A 23,241-nucleotide genomic window follows, 5' to 3' on the forward strand; every position below is an offset into this window, starting at 1 on the left:
CAGGTCTCCCTTTTTCAATGTTGTTTCTAAGGAAATTGCCATATTGTTTTGGCATGGCACTGCAAGATTCAGGGCATAATTTTATGACCTAGCTGGCTTGATCCCACGATGCATTGCTTCTCAAAAGGTGGACCCAGTTCTTCTCATACATTTGCTAGTGTTTTTCAATTTTTATCATGCCTTTATAATTTAATTTTTTTTAATATGATTTAATTCTTTTTGGAAGGGCCAGTCTTCTCTTATTTAAGCTCTCCAAGCAGTCTCACTGTAGAGTCTAGCAGGAGCAAGACAAATACAAGATAGTGGCAGGAGTGTGTGGCAGGGATTTAGCAGGAGAAAGGCCATACCCTGAGATAGCCCTTAGCTCACCTTTTCAGCATCATCCAAATGCATCCTGAGATTTCACGAGTGGGAGGATAGTTAAAGGATGTGAATATGCACCCTATCTCTTTAATTGGTAATTCATAATTTCTCACATCCAAAATTTTATATGCTCCTGTTTACAGAAAATGAGCTGGAAAAAAAAAAAGGTTTTAATGACTGGGTAGTAAATGAAAATAAGGAGCCTGTTGTATTATGAAAATTATAGATTGATATATTGGAGGTAAATAATGGTAAAGAGGAGAATGAAATCCCAGAGGAACACTACTTGAGATTAGTGCAATCACTTTGATAGTGTTGAGTTGCCATTATGTCTATCAAGATGATGACAGGTACCTATGACAGGTACCAATGACAAAGTGGCAATGATAACTGAATAGCACAGCTCATCTACTGTGTTTAATTGTGAATTCTTTGAAATGAGTTCCATACTTTTGGTAATTGTGTTATTGTTTGCTCTTTATGAATGTTGAACTTTGGTTTAAAAGGAATATAACCTATGCAATACTGCATGCTATTTATCTGTCTCTCTGGCAAAAAACTCCTGTTCCCTTAATACCTCCTTGATATGCTTTTTTCCATTGTATTCTGCATTGTGTTCTCTGAGCACAGCATTTGTCCTGTTCTTGATCTGCAAAATGCTCTTGCCTTTCTTACTTAAATTCCTCCTGCACAGTTATTTCACCTGTTGTAAAATATTCAAGTTATCCAGATATCTAAATGATATGTATGTGACAGGTAGGGTGGTGTATTGACAGAGGAATTGAAAACTACATGTCTATATGTGTCATATATATGTGTCATGTGTATGTGTCATCAGTCCTTCTGCTTTTATGATGGTTTATTCTCCTGTTTGAGCATGACACATGAAGTTACTTGAGGCAAGGCTTATCTTCGTCTGATGCCAGAAGTCTTGTTTAAATCATAACAAAAAAAATACAGAAGGTAATTATAAAGAGAAATCCAGATAATCCAGTAGGGTTAAGCTCATAATTGTCTTTCAACAGTGACTAGTGGCCTGAGACTTGAACTGGTGCCAGCCTGGAGTACTATGAATAATTGGAAGGTGATGAGTAAACCACCTTTTGGTAACCCCGGTTTCTTAGGATGCTCAGGATCGTTATGCAATGTTCTGTATAAAGCTAATGACTTTTTGGCAAAAGAAGAATAATCGGAAGAAACAAGACAGTAGCCACCCATAATGGACGTCATATAACTGCAAAAATTAAAAACCTCAGGAAGAAGATGAATTTAGTATTGGTGGGTGTCCATATCATCTTGCTTCAAAAAAACCAAACCCCTTATCTTCTAGGGTCTAGTGCAATAGGGAATTGCCTCCATGACTACAGGAATGTAAAGGGTCCAATGCTTTCTTGAGTGAGCTTTGTGGCTGTAAAGACTAATTTTGCTTTTACAGAAAGAAATCGTAATAATAATGTTAATTTTTTTTAAACTATATTATGCCCTTTTGGTAGTTTAATGTCACCATTCCTTGTCATACACGGGGAGTCTGTTAAAGTTTCAGAGTATTAGTTTTTTCTTGAGGAGGGTGATGAATATCAGCTTTGTTCAGTTTTTGTGAGATTTTATTTAAATAATCTGAACGAACTGGATTTTTTTGCAAGGCCTAGAATGCAATTCATGTGTGGTGAAATTCTGACTCCTAGAAGTGAAACCAACCAAATAGATTTTACACTGGAATGACCTGTTGTTTTGTCTCTCAGAGCACAAAATATTTTTAAACTTATAAATGAGAGTCATTATTACCTAAAACTAGCCCAGCCAAGAATATGTCTCAAGAACAATCCTGCTCCAACAGGAAATGACCAGAATGACATAAAAATTATTTCACATCTGAAACTTTGTAGGTTTGAAAGGGTCTAATTATGTGTGTCATGCAGCAGGAAGGAGGCAATGAGTATAGATCTGGATATACTGCAAGGGGAGTGATTAGGAAAATCATATAATTTTTCTTTGAAAAATTGAATAAAATAATCGACAGATACTTTATGACCAAATTTTACAATATGATACTTCTTACCAAAGCTTCAGTTTAGTGCTGTGATAGAAAGGAAACAGACTGATTCACAGCAAACTGAGATAATTTCTTGGACTGCATCTGAGTGTGAAAATATAAAACTGACATTATGGAAGCTTTGAAATGTTTCAACAGTGGTATAAATGAATCACTGGCATTTACAGGAAGAAATTGGATAAGTACATGATGAGGAACAAGTTCTAGTATGAGAAATACTGGTTTTGTGATAATTTTTTTTTTAATTTCTCCTTCCCTCTTTCCCTTTCAGGGTAAATGGAAAGCTGGTGGCATTGAAGGTGATTAGACTACAAGAAGAGGAAGGAACCCCATTTACTGCTATCAGGGAAGGTATGCACTGACTTTTAGTGATTATGTGTGGGTTTTTTTCTGTAATTACATTGCACTTCTTATTTCTGTGCCATGCTGTAGTGAATAGATTGAGAATTCAAATTATATAGTTACATTCTCGGTAGGAAGAAACGTCGGTGCTTCAAAAACAAAGCCTCTAATGTGGGAGTTCTTGTGAAAGAAGGCAGCTCTGCCTCTGCTTTGGCTCGTCTTAGATTTACTATACAAACAAGTACTTAAGAGCACTTTTAATGTGGGTGTGAGAAGTCACCCTGGAAGATGAGGGAGCTGTGTAAGATGAGTTTTTTGCCTGCAGGCAGCACCTAAGATGAAGGTAGATGTAATTTTTCATACATACGCAGCATGAAGCAAAGACAAGCGTTTCTTGATAAAGGCAACCAAAAGATCAGTCAGCAAAACTACAGGCATCTTAGAAGCTGTGTGTAGTTTGAAACTAGCTTTTGTTTGTTTTTCCTTCCCAGTGGACTCTAACTTGCATGTCTTGGGAATGATTCATATCTAGCATGCTTGGAGATGCCTGTTAAGCTTTCTGTTCTGCTCCTTTATCCTTCCTTGTCAGCCTCTCGTTGGTCCCTAGTGATGGCTGCATTATCTGAGTCTGTCTGTATTGAGCTCCTTTGCAGAAATTGCTGGATATGCCTTCTCTGCGTGGGCCTTCTCTGTTAGAAAGTGCTAAAAATGAGCCCTGATAGAGAAATAATAAACACTTCACCATCACACCACTTATTCAGACTCAGCTGCAATTGGTAGTGAACTAAAAACTAAAGAGATGAAACTGTTGCGGCTTTGAGGGACCTTTTAAAATTGTACTGTCTTGGCATAATTCCCAAGGTAGGATGAGCCAGGGAGGTACTAGAACATCAGCCCTCACAAGGTCCACAGTTGGCCCTGCATGTGAGGTGTGCAGCTCATATGCTATATGTCTGAATGTACAATGAACCCCTTCTGGAATGGACTGGCCAAAAAAAAAAGTATCCATGTTTCATGTGATTGACACCCTGAAGTTAGAAGCCTTTAAAGTACTGTGGATTTCCATCCCGAGGTTGTGCATTTTAAAGGGGACTCTTTCACAAAGGAGGGAAAACTATGGGTGGCCAATTTATGAAGGAATTTCTGCAGTTCTTCTGTAGTGCTTTGTTTGAGTAACAATTATTGAATGATCTGACACATTTATTCATAATGATATCCATTTTATCTGTGAGCTGTCTGTCCCTACAGCTGTGCCAGGATAACGAGGTGTGCAGAGGGTTATTGGTGCAGCTTTCAATATTTGTAGTGCCGAGTTCAAGTTATAACAGCCTGTGTTTCAAATGTATTTATTTTTATTCAGGTTTATAGTTGATATGGTACTGACTTAATAACAAAATAGTAGATAGAACTTTATTGTGCCTTTTTAGTGACACTTTAAAGGTTTTTTAATCTGAGCTTGGTCTAGATGAAAGTTTGTAGCACTGTAACTGTCAAATGCAGTATAATTTGTTTTCCTTCATAAATAGTTTGTTGTGTGAGCTCAGTATAAATAAGTATTCTTTAGGAGCAAGAACAAAGATTTTTTTTCTACTTGATTTCTTTTTTAAATTGCAAAGTCACACTTGCACGAAAATACTTCTCCCACTGTCATTGGAAAAGTTTCCTTTTAACTATGACTACAATACTGTGGTTGAAGCCAGTTAAAATTCTGGTGCTTTAACATTAGTAGAACAAAGCTCTTGTCTAGAAAAGCTCTTGAAGTTAATAATTAATACATATTTAAATATGCATTGTCTCACTGATTTTGATGGGACTACGTGCATCCATTATATTTTTAAGTACTTGTCTAGGCTAATGAGAGAGTTTTTTCTTGTGTCTTGTAGACCTTTGGTTAGGTGGGGTCAAACTTGGGTTATAGGTTATTTGTGTGTGGGTTTGTGTTTTTATTGTAAATGTAATCCTGTCTCCTAGATAGTAGAATTTCACTCAGATCTGTAGGAACCACCTGTAGAAATGCAGTCTTGAATGCTTTATATTATGTAGAAGTCATTCATACATGATACGTTAGATGGGAAGGGGAAAAATCTGTGTTTAGTTAGGCTTTGTCTTTTCTGTTGTTGGTTTTGATTTTGTTAGAGAAAAAAATATTAGGACCAGAAAAGTAAGGAAGACTGAATTACAAATGTAATTTTCAGAAGGTAATCTCACTGATGTTGTGCCAGGCCTGAATTATTTGACAGTAAGAACTGCTGATGTGGACTTCACTAGCAGGACCTGAGGAAGCTGTTACTTTTAGCAGCATCTACTCTGTCTTGGACATACTGGGCTCTGTAATGCAGCTATGCCTGATATCAGCTACAGGGAAGGCGGGGGGAGGGGTGGTGGGAAGAAAAAAGAAATGCTTCTGTGAGCTCTTGAAATTATCTGAGTAGTTTGATATGGAAAAACAGTAAGAATGGGACTCTGTATTAAGTAGGTTTTTCTTAATCTTCATTGGATGACTAGGGCTCCAGCCCTGTAATTTAGACTGGGACAAGCAGAACAAGGACAAATACCGCTGAAGATGAGATCAACTTCTAATTTCAGTTATCTGAGGAGTAGTGTTCCCCTAATGGAAGAATGCATGTATGGTGGTATGAGCCAGAGGTCTGTTGGAGGGCATTTCTTTCCAAACTTTTTCCTAATGGAGAAACCAGGCAGGGTTTGACCTTGACTTATTCCTTATGTTCTACTTTTCCATAAATGCAAGGAAATTCAGGCAAAAATCTAGTTAGTTGTAAATTAAAACTACTGCAAGTAAATTGTTTAACATTTCTCATGGTTTCTTGAGTGAAAGAAAATAGCATTCCTGCTCCGTGCTCCTAATGGGGATGCTGTGTGATGTTAATTAGGGGGAAGTTACAGGCTGAAATCTTAAAGAAGAGGTCATGCTGAGGGAATTTTGTAGCTGTCTGTGTACAGAGAAGCATTATTACTGTTGTGACAGCAGCAGAATGAAGTGCAAACAAAAACAACACTATAAAAGAAAAAGACTAAGAGAAATAGGAAAATGCAGGATTTAAATATGGAATGTGTGACTGCAGAGACAAGCACTAACTTGGTTGAAACAGAAAGTGGAAGGAAAAATTAAAAAAACCCCAAAGTGGCCAAACAAAACAACTAGTGAAGTTGCATAAGAAAAATAATAGTTAATGCCTGAGGGAGCTTTAGCTGAAACTTCAGTTAAAGCTTATAAAGTAATTCTACTTTTACAGCAGATATGGGTTTGTGTCTTCTACCATTCATCAAAGCTACATAGGTTTGAATGAAAGTAGGTAAATGTGACACGTTTATTGGTGCTGTTCACCTCTCCACTGAATTCCTAGAACATAATTTAGAAGCAGCCTGTGCTAAATGTTCTTTCAACCTGTCCTGAGTCAGATGTACCAGTTTACTGCAGGCAGTGTATAGAATGTTTCCCTCTGAATTTAATTTACTTAGTTTGAGATAATTTAATTTACCTTTGAAGAGTCTGAGAGAAAAAAGAAAAAAAAGGAAAAAAAATAAATAAGCCCAACTGTTTCTGGTGCATATACCCGAGTGTCTTAAACCTTTTATGCAGTTTTCTGATCCCATATATGTGAGTGGTGGAGGCCACCATATTACTGTTATGGGCTAAATGTGCCTTCAACTGTGATATCTGAGACACTATAGAGTCTGAAATTCACTGACATGCTATTTTCTCATTTAAAATAAATTTGGCAGAATTCAGATTAGCAAATGATTTCTGATTTAGTGTAGTTGTGGTTTATTTTCTGTTATGTAACTCTCATTATCAACTGTTTAGAGATGTTTCAGCGTCACACTGGAAGTATGATTAAACCCACTGCAGCCAGCAGAAAAGTTCACTGACCTTAACTTTCATTTCAGATATTTCATTCCCTTTGTTTCCTGTAGTATCACATGTTCATCTAGGCTAAATACTGAACTTTGTGGTATATTCTAATTCTAGGAACAGCTTGATTTATTGTTCTATAGTTACCTTTTTTTACTTTTGAGTAATAATATTACTCATATCCAGCATGAAAAAGATTCTGCTTTTTGAGTATGTATGTAGACAAACATCCCTTGACTTTATTGGCACTTGACTTCTGAGGTTAATTTGCTCACTGTGTTCTCGGGCAATAAAATTCTTTTCTCCCCATCCTAATTGTGAAAACTTTTTGCATTTGGTTTTCAATTTCTACCCTTGGAAATATTGCTATTTACTACAGTAATAAAACTCTATTCCAATGTTTTAGTATATGGTAATGTTTCACTTCCCATAGGTCTAGATGAATTTTCAAAGCATCATCCAAGCCAGGCATGTTTTGTAGGTGTTTTGGTACTTTTCCATTTAAATGCCATGATTTGTCCACTTTCAGTTTATTTCTCTTTATATTAATTATTATATTTGCATCTTGTAATTCATAGCTATTTGTACTGATTTTTGTTTCACTTTTAAAAGTGCTCAGGTGATAAGACAGTCTCTTAATCTTTGAGTTGGCAGTTGCCTAGATAATAATTTTTCATCTACTCCACTGTCAAAGGCTATGGGTTTTTTGCTACACAGTGGCATGCAAAAATAGCACATAAGTGCTTTGGAAGCAGTCTGCTCTCTTGCATTATAAGATTACAAAGAATACAGGATTTGTTTAATGAATTTCTTTAATTTTTAAAGAGCAGTTCATCATGCATACTGAATAAGTTTATTTTGTGACTTGGAGGAGAAAACCTAGTGCATTTGAGTGCCACTACAGAGCATGGAAGAGAGATACTTAACTCTTGGCCACAGAAGTCTTCAAAATTTCAGGCCTCTTCCATCTCACTGTGCGGTAGGAGCAAGTCTAGAGGAGGTCACCGAGATGATTAGAGGGGTGGAGGACCTCTCCTATGAGGAAAGACTAAGAAAATTGGAATTGTTCAGATGGGAAAAGAGAAGGCTTCAGGGTGACCTACTTGCAACTTTCCAGTACCCAAAGGGACCCTACAAGAAAGACAGACTGTTTACAGGAGCATGTAGTGACACGATAGGGGGGAACGGCATCAAAGTGGCAAAGAGTATGTTTAGATTAGATATGAAGATTAGACATGAGGATTAGATATGAGAATTTCTTTACTGTGAGGGTGGTGAGACTCTGGAACAGGTTGCCCACAGAAGATGTGGCTGCCCCATCCCTGGAAGTGTTCAAGGCCATGTTGGTTTCAACCTGGTCTAGTGAAAGGTGTCCCTGCCCATGGCAGGGGGATTGGAACTAGATGAGCTTTAAGATCTTTTCCAACCCAAGCCATTCTATGATTCTAAGAGAAATAAAAAATGAAAACGTGAAAGAGTCTCGAAGAAATATATTAGAGTTTGCCTTTATTCTCTAGGACATATATAATATTATATTTTATAATATTATGTATTATTATATATAATTATATTTCATTATAATATATATTTCATTATTCCCCAGGACATATATTTATACCAAACAGAATTTCTGAGGTTGACAAAGTTTTCTGAGGCCTCCCTTTCTGAAAATGTCAGGCTGGAGGGGAGAAATCTTCACAGAACTGTTCTGTGGAGTAACTGCTAAGAAAAGAATACAGGGACAATTAGCAGTTTGCCAAGAGAAAACTTTTACCTAAGTGAATGTGTAATTTATTGCACAGTCTTCCTAACTGGTGCACAATGGAAAACACTGCTTTATAGTAACAATACTGCAAGTGATGTAAAGCAGCTGTGCTTCTGTATTATCCTAGAGACACAGCACCTATACCATCTAAGGAAGAGCTCCAGCAAATTGTATTTTTTTGAGTAAATATAATTCTTGTGACTTCATACTAAACTATTACCTGAGTTGTTACACACACTTCCCAGCTCAGTGATTTTTGACTGATACACGGCCTAATGATCTTTACAACACTTAAGTCAACAAATGACCTCATGTCACTGGTTAGATGACTCCCTGTGATAAGCCTCCTATTCATTGTATTAGAGTAGGTCTGGAAGGTTGTATGCTGTAGGTCAAGGGCACAGTGAAACAATACCTGCTTTTTTTTTTTTTTTAAGAGTCATTGGTTAATCTACTGGTAGAAAGTAAACATGAAAATTGCAATGAAAATCCTGTCTTCATCTTCCAGTAAAGAATAAATTGTTCTTTTTCTCAGAAGTTAAATCATCCACTTACAAAACCCAAACCTATTCATTTTATGCAGCATTGTTTTGGGGGGGGTGTGTTTTTGTGGTTTTTTGTTTGTTTGGTTGGTTGATTGGTTTTTTGTGGGGGCTTTTGCTTTTTTTTTTTTTTTTAATTAAGGGAACTTAGCAACTCCTTTCTTTTGAGTGATTGGAGTTTGGAGGACTTTCATATTTCCTTCATAAATTCCAGTCAAGAAATGTAAACTTCCGCAACTGAAATGTCTGAAAGCTTTGTATATGTTTGGCTCATCAAGCCTCAGGGAAATTCAAGAGATTACATTCAAGATGATGGAGATGTAACTATTCTGAGAATACATGTTGCATGAGTTACTATGGGGGGTTTGTGTCTTTATGTTTTTAGAGTCTGAGGACAAGTTCACTCTCCCCAAAAGCCACATTGCTTTGGAGCATTTAAGTAAATAAAGAAAGGGACAATAGCTTGGCTGGTGCTTGGAGAACTTTTTTCCTTGCCTACAGAGTTGGCAGAGCTGGTGCCTACTGCAGGCTAAATAGCTACGGCTCAATTAACTGTAAAGTCTTTGCAAAGCCAGTTCAGCTTGTAGTCATAACAGCTTTGGTTTTCAGTGTTGTAAAAAATAAAACACACAAGCCAAGAACCTCTGGGACACTGTGTCGTTGGATATTTGAGGTCAAGAAGTATTCAAAAGTAAGAGACCCAGCAATTTTTATTTCTCTGTCTGAACTGTTTCTGTTGTGGTCATCCTGTGGCCTTACCCAAACTGTGTGCTTCCTCAAGATAAAAGAGAAATACAGGATTTTCAAATTAAGTGTGGGTGGGCTTCAAAAACTAAAGGATATTTGGAAAAGGATGTTTCTGGGACATTTTTTATGAAATTAAGTCAACTTTTAAAATTTCCAACACTTTTGGATGTTACTTATTATTAAATACCCTCTCACAATGCAGAGAAATGCATGCTACTCCTTCTTGAACATTAATAATATAAAAATTGCCTTTCATTTGTGCAGGTTTTTTCTGAGCATTTTTTTGATACTGAGATTTTCAGCTATGTTTCATTTGTGCTTTCTCCTGCATGTGCTTTCCCATATGTCTAAGAGAAGCGTGTTACATGTTTGGTGATGTGATTAATCACAGCTTGGAAGCAGGATCTTTTGTCTTAACTATGCTTTCCCTCCTGCTGTTCTCCCCAGCCATGACTGGCTGCTAATTTTTTTTTTTTTTTACTGACAGTTATTATTTGCTTTTCCCTGAATGCAGTTGGACTGGCTGCCTGTAACAGGTGAAATGAACTCCTGTTTATCTCAGATTAACGTGGGAGAGCCAAGAGTAGTCCAATTTCATATAGAGTGCAAGTGGTTACTATGATATTATTTTTCCTGTTTTTCAGTGTGTACAAATTGCACTGTGCTACTTTCTCAGTTCTTTTTAGTGGACCAAATGAAAGCTTCTGTCCATGTAGGGTGCTCAGAAATGGTAGAGATTGAAAAAGTATGTCGTGCTTGGTTTTTTTGTACCTTGCTATTCATAGGCTGAACGTAGCTTTTCCTTCTCTCCCCTTTTTTTCTCCCCTCTAACAAATTAGTGGTTTTCTCAATTAGAAACCCTTCAGAAGAGATGGGATTACATAAATGTGGCGTAAATTATGATATTTCCCTTTGAGAATCATTATATAATTTTTAAACTCTATAATGAACTCCCATCATGTGGGAAAAGGCATGCTTTTCTGAGAAGTACAAATGCAAATTTCAAATTATCCAGCTTCGTAGAGCTAAATCTGTTTCACATAATATTCCATTCCCTCTGTCCTCCTCCCATTCTCCCTCCAATATTTTATCTGTAGTCTGCTGAGATGGAAAACAGCTGTATAAATTGAATCTTCATTCAGCACTTTTGATGTGCAAGCTGTGACCTTCTTCTGGCTTCTGTTCTTGAGCACAGTTCAAGCAAGAAAAGAATGGTATGACACTTTGATGATTTCTTTTTTTAATATGATCATTTTGCCATCAAGAATTCTTTCCTCATCCTTGTAATGTTAGCTTAATGGCAGACCTTTCAGGCTCTGCCCTACTTCCACAAAAGAAGTTGTCGGTGCATCCTCAGTGCTCACATGGAAGGTGTTGGATAAAGGATCTTGTTCCAGTGCTGGAAGGTTACAAATCTATCAGTTCAGAAATGCTGTTGAAATGCCTCAGCATGGCATTTACTTACAGTTTCCTCTGCTCTGAGTTTCAGGGTTCTCTGATTTGGCTTTTGCACCTGCTGAGGCTTTCTGCTCAGAGCAGTTTTCTTGCGTTCAAAAACCATTTCTTCTCTTCCCTATTTAATGCAGGAGTCAGAGCTGTTGCCTTACAGATTCTGGGCTACTTCTCTCACGATCCCTGATCGTATGACAGGAAGGGTAGAAAAACATGACAATTACAGAATATGGAAGATATAAGGAGGGTGGCAATCCCATCTATAAGTCAGGCAGAGCCTTTGTGCAGTCCTCATGACTTTCTTCTTATGCTGTATGAAAATTCCATCTCCTCTTATAGCACATTTTGCCACCATAAAATGTAAAGCCAAATTAATCTTTCTACAAGTAGCTTTAGTTTTTACTCTATGACAATATCCCAATAGGATGGTGATAATGATACCAATTTCTTAATATGAATGGAGATGCTAACAAGTGATGGTATGTCTCAGTTTGAACTGCTTAGAGACCCTAAGGCACTCTTCAAAGTGCCAGTATCTTCCATGGCCACCTGGTGAAATAAAAATTTGATACCAATCTAGTGTTGAGGCAGAGAAATATTTCTTTGTTATATCTCCCTTTTGTGAAAGGAATAATCTAAACAACAATACCATTTTGCCTTGTGGCGAAAGTAGGGACTTCAAATCTACACAAAGTCATTTGTCTTTGTCAAGATCTCCTAGTGTTTTGTGTGTGTTTTTCCACTGCTGGCTCCCGGACTTTGAAAATACCAGGGTGAGGTGGCAATTCAGTGCTTGAACTGGTTTGGTCAGAGTTTTATCCACAGTCTTTTGAACATATAAAACCAGTAGATGACTGTTGTATCTCAGCAGACTCAGTTTCAATTTTGGGTAAATGCAAAATAAGGACGTTGGAAGGTTGTGTGGTTTCCTGGTGTTACATGTCTCCCCCTTGAAGGAGATACATCGCTACATAGGTGGAAAGAAATGTATGGGTAAATATGCGTATTTTGCATTCATTTGTCTCCTGTATGTCTTTAAGACTTAAAAAGCCAATCAACCCTGTCCCCCAAAGAATTAAATCCTTTGTGAAGGGTGTGAACTGTCTTTGATCAACTCAGAGAACATCTAATGTGAGTTGGACTTGAACCCACATCTAGATAAAATTCTTCCTGTGAAAGTTGTAACAGAAGTAATGTGTAAGAAGTGATCATCTTATTGCTACTGACTTCACTCATAATTCATAAACGTGATCAGAACAGCTTTGTGTGTTTTTAACACAGAAAGTTAATGAATGAATTATCCTAATTCTCCTGATGTGTGTAATTTATTTAAAAATATGATATGAAACAGTCTTGGTTCTTCAGACATGAGTATAACAATGAGTGTAACACAGTACTTTGTTGAAAATTTTAAGGATGAATTGTTTCTAAACTTTGAAACAGTTGAGAAATATTTTCAGCAACCTGCATCTTTGTACTGGCATGAAATATGGCAGCAGCCACTGTAGTTAAAAAGAAGCACTAACGCCTTCCTCAGAGGAAGGAAAAGATTAATTATAAACAAGACAGAGGAAAAAGTGGTAACAAATACATCTTATACTAAAGTTATATATGTGAGAAAAAAAATACATCTTTTTTTTTCCTCTGCATATTTTTTTCTGTTTCTTCACATGTTCCCTTTTTCCTTTGATCTACCTGCTGTCAGATGCTGTAGGCACAGCTGTCTGGGTGAGACCATTCCTTCAGTAGACAGCACTACACCTTTTCCTTGCTTGTATTTTTCCATAGGCTAAAGATTATGATGCAAATATTTGAGTTTAATTTTTCCTTTTTTTGCTAGGAGAGGTGGGAGATTTACCATTCAGGAATTATATGAAACTGAAATAAATGCTTCCTAAAGGGATTTCTTCTTGTAGCATGGATGGAGTTACTACTTTCAGGCTTTATAATCAGTATGAAGAGAGTAGCATTTCAAAATCAGAATTTGACCTTTACTGTCTTCTTCAAAGCAATAAAAATGAATATCCACATTGTTTTACTTCTGAATGTTCTTCCTGAGTATGCAATCTTAAAAAAGAAGTTGATAAGGTATCGCATTTTTCTGCTGACATGAAGGGGAACTGGATGGTTCAGAGACAGGTAATAGGATATCGTGACCTTCCACCTCTGACCCATTTATTAAAATACAAACCATGACTGTGGAGTCTCTAAAAGTCATCACTATGGGATATACAGTTGTAGAATCTGGAACTTTGTATTTCTGAATTTTTAAGGTCTGAGCCGCTTGTCACAAACTTCACAGCTTCTCAGCTGGCAGAACATTTAGCTGAAGCCAACTGAAAAGTGAACTTACAACAAAATGAATGGAGGAAGCTTGTAAATAAGGATATTGTAGGTATGCTAAACTCAGTGATTTGTATCTGTTCTGATCTGATATGGCTTGTTTGTCATCTGTGCTTTGTGATGCTTGGTTTAGAGTTTGTTTAATCAGTGCAGAAGTGATATTGACCAGTTTTCTTTGACCTTTACTTTGGAGTGTTAGGAAGGGGTTAATGCAAATCAAGATTCTGTGGGTTTTTCTCATGAGGAGATACTCAAAACTTTCACTGTCAGTGACAGGTAATTTATATTTAACTTTTTGCTCTGGCCCTCATGGGGAAGCTTCCTGACACTTTTTTTTTTTTTTTTTTTCCTAGAGATAACTTTAGCTGAGAGTTAATTCTTTGAAGCTCATCTTAGTTGTACAGCACAGGTAATTAGATCCATGGGTTTTATTTAGACTTACTTATCAGCTGGTTTTCCCTGAGCAAGAGCAATTGAGAAAGTCCAGAAGGTGGTAGGAATCTTGGTGTACCAGCATGCTAGCTTTGCAGACAGGGTGATGGCAGTGCCACTGTGGCTGGCTTCCATTTGAAAACATCCTCCCTTCCCTCATATCTCCTAAAACTTGAGAGGACAAAGGAGTCCCAGTTACTGTGATAGGTTAAAAACAGCTAATAAAAAAAAGAAAGGAAATCAAAACTGCTTGTGATGCCCTAAGATCCTCAAGATCCTCAGATCCTAGTATATAAAATTTTAATATAGCTTTTAACACTTTATAACTAATGATCCTTTTTTACCTGTTGTGCCAAATTCTTGAAATTCTGTTTAATGTTCTTTGTCAAGGAAAGATTTTAGCAAGAACATCCAATCTGTTGAAGATGTACCTAAAGAACATAATATACACATTGTTTGATATAACTTTAGACAAAACTGTCCAGAAGGCCTAGAATTGTTGAAATGGTTCCAAGCAGGATGGAAGGTGTTGACAAAAAGGAAGATATTGAGGAAGGAGGGGTCATAGAAGACCACTGACTCAAAGTGGGCAGGCATGCCTAGGGGAGGGCCTGAGGGAGGTTTGGGGGATGGACAGTTTTTGAGGACATGATGTAATGGTTAGATGTGATAATTAGCCAGTATTATAAAATTTTAACAGCTCTTCTGTGTGCTTGTGCTAAATGTATTTTATGTACCTTAATACCTTAATTAAAGACCTGCTCTATACCTTATTTACTAAACTGTCCAGAGAATTTTTCTTTGATTTTAGGCAACACTTGCAAACTAAAACCAAAACAAAACAAAGACAACAAAAACAAACCCCTCAAACAAACAAAAACAAAAAAAAAAACCCAAAAAACCAACCAACCAACCAGAAAAATTCTCAACGTATTTCGAAGTTTTAGTTTGGAAAAAGTCAAAACTGACATACCTTTATGTGGTCCAAATATTTCCAAAATTTTATAACTAGAAAAAAATGTAATCTACTCTACTTTTTACACACACACACGCACACACACATATACACACACACACACACACACACACACTCTTACTCACTTCCCTTTCCCCCTCTTTCTTTGAAGTCCAGGATGCATGCTTGCTCTTTTGTGTGCAGTGAGGGCTCAAAAAATGTGTTTAATAATGGCTAGAAAAGTTTCATACAAGCATTTGCTGGATTGTGTAAAGGTTTTATCAAGAAAATGAGAAGACATGAACCCCAACCATTTACATATTAACCTCTGGACAAGGTAAAAATTTGTTTCTCTTTTCATTTCATTTCTGGTTTTCTCAGCATGGCAGTGCCTACATTGCCACTGTTAGGAAACTGCCAGTTCCTGAAGGGGCATCTGACTCAAAACCCAGCAAGTTGTAGGCCCACTGACAGAAAGCTGTAAAAAACGTTCACACTTTTCCAGGTTACTTGATGTATTTGTAGTTTAAAAGATATTTTTCAATTTCCAATTATGTGTTTCTCAGAAGTCCTTGGTTATAAAGCTTGCATGGTTGAAATGCTGGCTTTGCATCAAGGTTTCTAACAGAATTAGCATTTGAATCAATTGAGGCCCTATTCACAAAGCAGAGGACTATTTGCATAATCAAAAATGCTTTATTTTGCATGCCAGTGGAGAAGCTAAGGATTGTAACTGCGGCTCATAAACAAAATTCAAGTGATCACATTGATGCATGCCTGTATGCTGCTGTCTCTCAGTCTTGCTTGCACAAATTAGTACAAATCTATATAAAGGCAAAAGAAAAGTTTTTGGAGCAGTGTGTAGTCTCCATTAAAAGCCTGATTAAACAGGTTTGGCTTAAGTTATCAGTGTAAGGATTAGATGGACGTCCCACTCTACAAAAATGAGAATAAGTTTTGGGGGACTTTTGCAGCTGGGTTGTTGCAAGACAATGGATGTCATTCTAAAAATGCGCTCAGTAAAAACTTACGAGCTTGAGAATTGCTCCTTGTGTTGAGGAGGTCAAACTAAATATCCTATAAGTGTGTGTACCTGTGGATAATGTGTTCAAGACATTAACACCTTTTGTTGGATTTCTGCCAGTACTCCAAGAGGCTTACAAATTAAATTAATTTATCTAAAAATATACTAATTAAAAGCTTGAGGTTTAAATAAAAAATAAAAGAAAGTGAGATTTAAAGTAAATTAAAACCATCTTCAATAATAGATATGCTCCTGAAAAAATAATCTGTGGTTTTGAACCTTCAGTAGGACAGTATGAGCTTTGTGCTTGTTTGTTAAATTCAACTTATAACTCTGGAATAAAAGTATTTCTCGGAGTGCATCTAGATCTGGAAACTAGACTGGAAATTCCATTCATCTTTATTCTATAAAATTTTAGGTTTCCAAATACTCCAGAGTCTAAATACACCACTAAGAGATATCTCTTTCTGTGCATTGCTTTGGAGCTGTCAGCAAAAGGTGGGTTTTTTACTCTGGTTCACACACCCACATTCTCTGCAGAGTTTGCTGTTTTTATGGTTGACCGAAGCGCATAAATTTTAAGTAGTTCAGCTTCTTATTCATTTTAATTACAGAGGCCATTAACCTTGTAAAATCATTGACAATTATAAATCTACATCTTTGAGAATTATGTAAACAAGTTTATAAAAGCTCCTGAAGTGAAATGAAAGGCAAACTGTATACAAGGACAAGGTTTTATTAACCTCACTCGTTAAAGACCAACAAAATATACCTGCAGATAATCATACACTCCTTAATGACACTGACACCACTGCATTTCCTGTGATTGTGCAGCACTCATAGTTAACGTTAAAGATACCTTCAAGATACACATACCCAACTGTAGTTTCTTCTCAAGTAAATAGTTTATTGTGGTCAGAGAACTTTGGGAGAGGAGTGTATTTTACTGCCTCAGACCGGGTTTGTTAATCTGTGGACATCTTGTCAGTTTGTTTCAAGTGTTATCAGGCTGTCATATATAAGCATCCTAACCAGTTGGGGGAGAAGCATTTTGATGGACCTCTTGGAGTCTGTGATCTGTCATCACTGGGTTGCTGAGCCCTAATTAGAAATAAATGAGTAGTGATCCTGTGCCTGTTTCATGGACTGATCTTTCCTTTTTTTGTTTAGGAATATTTCTGTTCTGTTTTCATAAGGCTAGTGCTATTTGAAATACTGAACTGTGTTGTGTATTTAATGTTTAGCCTTGTGAATGTTAGCTCTTTGGCTGACGCTATTTTAATATCAAGATCTAAACTGGAATGTGCTCTTAAGAGTTTTTGATGTAATCAGTTGTTGATTTTTAGCCAAAGCTTTCTGGCATGTGTTGGAACAGAGATTTAGTATTCCTCATTTATCAATTTCCCTTAGAGGTGCAGTTTACTGTTGCAGAATGTCTGATTTAACATATACACTAAATGGCCATGATGAAGGAGGAAGGAAATTCATTACTGCCTATGAGTACTTGCTTCTGTCCTGATTCCTGTGACCTTTTTTAGGTCAGACTGTTTTCCTTTGGCAGAAAAACTTGGCCCATAAAAATTTAGTGACTTTGTTGGAGTCATTCTTTGATTTACTTGGGATGAGATGATGAGGCAGCAAATCACTAGTAATGAGCTCCAAGGACTTCACAGTGCTTGAGCTGTGTTTTCTGGCACACTAAGATGTTCTTACTTTAGTTGTAGAAACTAAAAATGTTTTTGCCCTTTTACAGTATCTCAAAATACTGTTACAGATGAGCTGTCTTCAAGAGGTTGCTCAGAAAAAGATTATTTAGAGCAACATGCATTCCACAGACTTTCAGAGGTTCAGAAACTGCTTCAAAGCACTTATGGTATTGCCGTATTCCTAAACCTTGGTCTTATGTGCATGACATTGTTGCTTACACTGAACTTAAACTGCTGTGCAGTTGCTCCAAACTGAGGAGTCTTTTGTTTCTGTTGGGCAAGTTTGTTTGGGTTCAGTTGGTGAGATGGCAGAGTCCCATCTTTGACCATGTGATAGTGCTACATTTATAAGGAAGTTATATCCAGTAACTCGGGGATGTTCAGGTCCAGTATTGGCAATACACTGAGTGGTCTGGTCTAGTTTGTGCTTGGTCAAATCAAATTAACAGCTGAAGTTTGATTTTTCTCCTTGCTTGGTTTTTGCAAGTAGAAAGAGCTCATCAGGTGGAGTTTTTGCTACACTTACTGACTCAGCCACTCAACTTATTAGTATTCTATTTGCTTTGCCTTTCTAATTAAAAATGGAAGTTATAGAGAAATACTGTACTTATATATATATAATTTATATATATAACTTATATATACTTATATACTATAAGTTATAGAGAAAAACTAGGCATGTTATAGTTCTAGATCCTGCTACTTGCTAAGGTGCCCTACTTGTCTTCTGTTCCATTTCTCCTCAGGAACAAGAACCTTCATGTCTCATGTGTTTGGTTAGCAAGTCACTTTTGTGTTTAGCTATAATAATAAGCAAGAAAGATTTAAAGAGACAGACTAAAAAATTGTCTTTATCTCTAGGCTCATGTACTATGTGGCATGATGAACCAAGAATTAAACTCTTGGATTCTGGTTTGTTGGCTTGTCCTTAACCTTGAAGTGAAAGTCCCTTTGTGAAACTGTTTTTTCAGATGGTAATTTTCATTGCAAAAGTGTAAACTTCCCCATTTGTATTTAGTTTTAGTTGGGTTTTTTTTCTGATATTGACAGAGTTAAAAGCTCTACATGCACTGTCCATGCACTTTTTTTTTTTTTCTTTTTCCCTCTTGTATTTCCTCTAGCCTTCTTGCTACCCTTTCTACTGTGCTCTGGTAGCCTGGAAGAAGACTGCCCCACTGGAATGCTTGGTACTGTCCATACCTGGGCAGCAGCAGGGAGGAGAACTAGGAGAAATGGAGGTTAAGAATAGTTGTTGGTGTGAGGATCTTTTGAAGAGAATTGCAACTATCCCGCTAGGTCTGGAAGAATGCAACTTACCAAGGCCATTCAAAGTAGTACCTGGTGTAGAAAGTAGTAATGGGAAGATGGGAAAGGTTGGTGACTTTGGCTGACCTCAGCCAGGAAGGAGCCTATGGCATCAAGAGTGGGGAGTCTACTTGGACAGGGCTAGTGTTTCCCACCCTTTTTGTCATTAGCAGGAGTGAAGAGAGGGGGGAACGGAAATGGAGAACAGGACTTGGAGATGCATTCAGCCCAAAACAGGTTTGTGATTGTGATTTTGGGGAAACTATCAAAATAGTTCTGCTGATGACACTGTCCATTAATTGATTTTGGACTCCAGACTTCTTCTCTCAAATTTCTCCTGCCTCTGGCATATACCTGAATGTTTAGGCACACTCAGGGAGGATGGATTCTCTCTGGGAGACTTTATCTGCTTAAGTGCAGCTTTAAAGTACAATTTTCCATTGACTAGATGTAAACTTTGACAAATTGGAAAAATTTTCACAGAAACTAGAAAAAGAATTTCCTTGATCTGAAGTGCAGCTTTTGAAGGCCACCTTTCAATGAATGAGTTCTGAGAACTGTTTGAAGAAAAGGTCAGCAACATTAAAGAGCATATTTTTCTCTAGTCCTGTCTTGGAAAAGGCTGACCTATTTTGACTGGAACAAACATTGTTAGACACAAACTTTAGAAGATGAGACCATTTGTTTAACGTTTGTCAAGGCAGTAGTGTCATCTTAGAGGAACAGGTACTTTAAGAAGCAGTGCTATCAATTTTGCTACTGTCATTGTTAATTACTATGATTCTATAAAAAGAAATTTATCTGGAAAAGCAAACAGTAAATTGTTGTAATTATAATGATGAATGACACAACAGGATCAAAGAACAGTATATTTTCAAGGGGGCTGGATGTTTTATATCTGTATGTAGTAGACAGAAAATCTGTTGACTGTTGAGTTGGCCTTTAAAAAAAAATTCTTACCACCTGTGGTGTTAATGGGTTATGCTCGCAGATCCCTTTAATGTATTTTCTCACATTTTTTGAGCGTGCTTTAATTATGTTGTTGCTCAGAATGCCTTCCGATATAATTTAGATACATAATCTGGTTGGTGTCGTGCATCTACACAGGTAATTTTTAATTTTCAACTAGAAAACTATGGATATATTTTTAACAAAAGTAGAAGGATAGAAATGGCTAACTTACCTCAACTACATCTTCTCTAAGCATCACTTTACTTTCACATCACCCTGTCACTGTCAGCTATGACTGTCAACTCCATGAAGCTGAGACATTCCTTCAGCCCGTCTTTTTCTGTTCTAGCACCTCTCCCGCGCTCTTTGAGGGCCAGATGCTTTTTAAAGGGGCATATGATCTCTTGCTTAAAATAAAATTCTTGTCCTTTAAAACGCAAATTTCCAAGCTGAACATTGTCCACAAGATTTCAATAAGCACATGCTGCTCTAGAGAGTGATATGTTAATAACAGGTCTTCACTGTCATTTAAATGTAAATTTGTAAAGTTTGCTCTCACACTGATTTAGGTTCAGTTACGAACCAGGGTGAATAATCCTGGGACTCCCAGTTTTTTGTTTCCTCCCTGTTGCTTGCTCCTTAAATTCAACTAACATTGTTCATAGATGCTATGAACCGCTAGAGTAAATGACAGTTAAATGAAGGGTGAGAACTGAGACAATACCCAGAGACCTCAAGGAAAAGACAGAAGGAGAATGGCATATCTGTACCTTGTGAATTGATAGAGCCTTTACATGTGATAAGAATACTTACAACTTATTTTCAGATTATGTACTTGCAAAGTGGATGTCCAGCACTGTCGGCACCAAAGAGCTTTGCTGTTAGTGGTAAAGCATGGAAGTCCATTTCCAATATAATCTCTTTCAACTGATTTAGTCTGGAAAAAAATTTAGCTTCCACTGAGTTTTGCTGCTGTAGTGTCTGCAAACTTGCTTCATTCCTTTTTTGCTTTTTTCATGTCAGAAATTAGTTTACAAGTTACTTGAGGGAATCTTACCATTTTATAGTCTGCGTGCTTAGCATATTTTTGGATGTGGAAGAAAAATTTATTACAAAGCTTATAGAAGGCATCAAAGAGATGCCAGAATTAAGGTTATTTCCTGTCCTTAAAAATATTTTAAACAGTATGCTTTACTTTCAAGGTGATTGATTTTGTTTACTAAAATAGTTGTAAAAATAATTTTTTTGCTAGCTTTGTACTGTTAACTTTGTACTAGTCTGCCTTGCTTTAACATCTAAACCATTCCACAAGAGACAAAGCAATGTCATGAGCATTCCAGCTTTATTTTCCACTTATGGGCAAGAAGGCATGTTGAACCTCACCCACCCAGAAGAAGAAAATTGACATGATCTTTTCAAGGATCCTGTCTCGCTCTCTCTTTGAAAAATAGCAAGACATATGCCACAAGCCTTTTTTTCTGCTGCCTGAAATGTGTGCTGACAAATGACTCGGTTTTTTTTTTTTTTTTTTTTTTTTTTTTCCTGAAGGAAATAGCTCACTGAGAAATAGAGCAAAAGTAATTTTTTTCTATAACAGCTTTTTTTTAAAATTCCTTATTCGTATGTAGTGGTTAAAATATACTGGTAGACAAACTTGGTTTCATGTTAATGCAATTAAATTATTTCCTAGGATGCCTTTCTGTCATCTGTGTGCAAAAGAAATATTCATTACAGGTACATAAGGTTAAATGATTTCTTGTCATATTGATGCATTGGGAAAAGTAAGTAACAGAATGCCCACTGACTTCAGCAGAGCATGAGTTTCAGTGCTCGTACTTGGTTATTTACTCCCTCATTTAGCCACTGTGATATCAATATTGCAGGTATACCGTTTACAGCAGAGGATCTTTATTCTGGTTGCAAAGTCAATCATTCAGAAGTTGTCAGAATTAAGTTTAGCTGTGAAAACCTAATTTGGTCCCTCGACTTGTACTGTTCCTTCCTTAATTATACAACAGCACAGTGTTTGCTCCTGCTGTGTGATCTCTGCCTGTGTCGGATGCTGATCAATTAATTTAATTCTGTGTTCTTGATGGGTGGCTCTAGCTATAGGCGCCTACTGTGCATTATTAAAACACAGATGGTTTTGAAACTTTTTAGAACACTCGTCACTCTACTCTGACTACTTAAATATTTGTTCATCTTGTCAGCACCCCACTTGCTAAGAGTCCTTTTAAATAATGATTTTGAGACAACTTTCAAAGTGCTTGCATAGCATTGGGTAATATCAGTGTAAAGGGTTGCTTGGGGTTCTGTAATAATTGTGTGCACTCTGTGGTTCTGATAAGTGAATTAAGATCAGAAGTATTTCAGAAAATGAGGAACATGGTGATGATATCAGCTTGAGTGACTTAATGTGATGCTCAGCCAGGTAAGGTTAAAGATGAGGTTGATTTTTTCCTGACTTGGACCTGGAAGAGTCTTCAGCTTTTCTGATGGATGGACAAGATCCTTCCACTGAAACTTGAAAATAAAGCTGGATCAAGTTCATACCTGGGCCTGTATAAAAATAAAAGTGAGGCAACTACTTATTCCATCTGTAAAAAAAATTCAAGACCTGGGAATACTTAATGCTAACCAGCATACAAGTTGGCCACTGCAGGATAAGTTAGGCTGTGAATTTACAGGTTGTGGAAGTGTGAGATAAAAGCAAGATAGATATGAAGCAGCTGTGAGCTGGCTTATCTCCTGGTAGTGACATCAGGAATGTGTATCTTGGAGAAGATGGGTTTTCATTGCAGCAGTCCCTGTAATTGTAGTCTATCTTTGTTTTGAGCACTTGGGATGGCATTCTGTATTTTAATTTGGATTTTTGTTTATATACTCTTCTAAGTGTTTGAAAAAGCAAGTGGAAATCCATATTCCATTTTCTGCTTTTTGCATTACGTTTCATTGTGTTTGCTAGCTCTTGTATGGACACATCCTACTTGACCTGAAATGGTAGTGATAGCTGTTGAAAGTTGGAGGAGAATGCGGGAAACTGCCAGGCATTTTCATTGATTCCTGCTGAAAGCAGTGGGTTGGTATTCTGTGGAAATCTTGAGTTCTGTTATGGAGATCAGTGGAGAATATGAGCTAGTGTCTGCAGGCTCTTGTGTACTTCCCCCTGTATGTTTGCCCACCCAGTGTGGGAGTGCCCCATCCCTTTTCTGTCTTGTCTACATGGTATTACTTTTCACTTCCTGTGGTTTTCTACCTGTGAAAAAAAAATGTATCCTCTGCTTTTCTTTCTCTTTACCCAACCATCCCAGCTTCCACTGTGAATCATGGCTTTCTGTGCCATCTCCCCCTTCTTCCATCTTTCTCCTTCCTTTCACAATGCTGATA

General features: G+C 37.1%; 1 protein-coding gene across 1 annotated transcript in view; it reads left to right on the forward strand.

Moving 5' to 3' along the window:
- Positions 1–23,241, forward strand: part of CDK14 (cyclin dependent kinase 14) — a 229,171-nt gene that overhangs the window by 20,588 nt on the left and 185,342 nt on the right. Inside the window, exon 3 of the mRNA XM_027893192.1 lies at positions 2,688–2,767. Within this exon, the coding sequence (XP_027748993.1) occupies positions 2,688–2,767 (80 nt within the window). The remainder of the gene's footprint in view (positions 1–2,687; positions 2,768–23,241) is intronic.

This window comes from Empidonax traillii, unplaced genomic scaffold, assembly GCF_003031625.1.
Source record: "Empidonax traillii isolate 1590-97213 ecotype Southwest subspecies unplaced genomic scaffold, ASM303162v1 scaffold384:size1533304, whole genome shotgun sequence".
Lineage (NCBI taxonomy): Eukaryota > Metazoa > Chordata > Aves > Passeriformes > Tyrannidae > Empidonax > Empidonax traillii.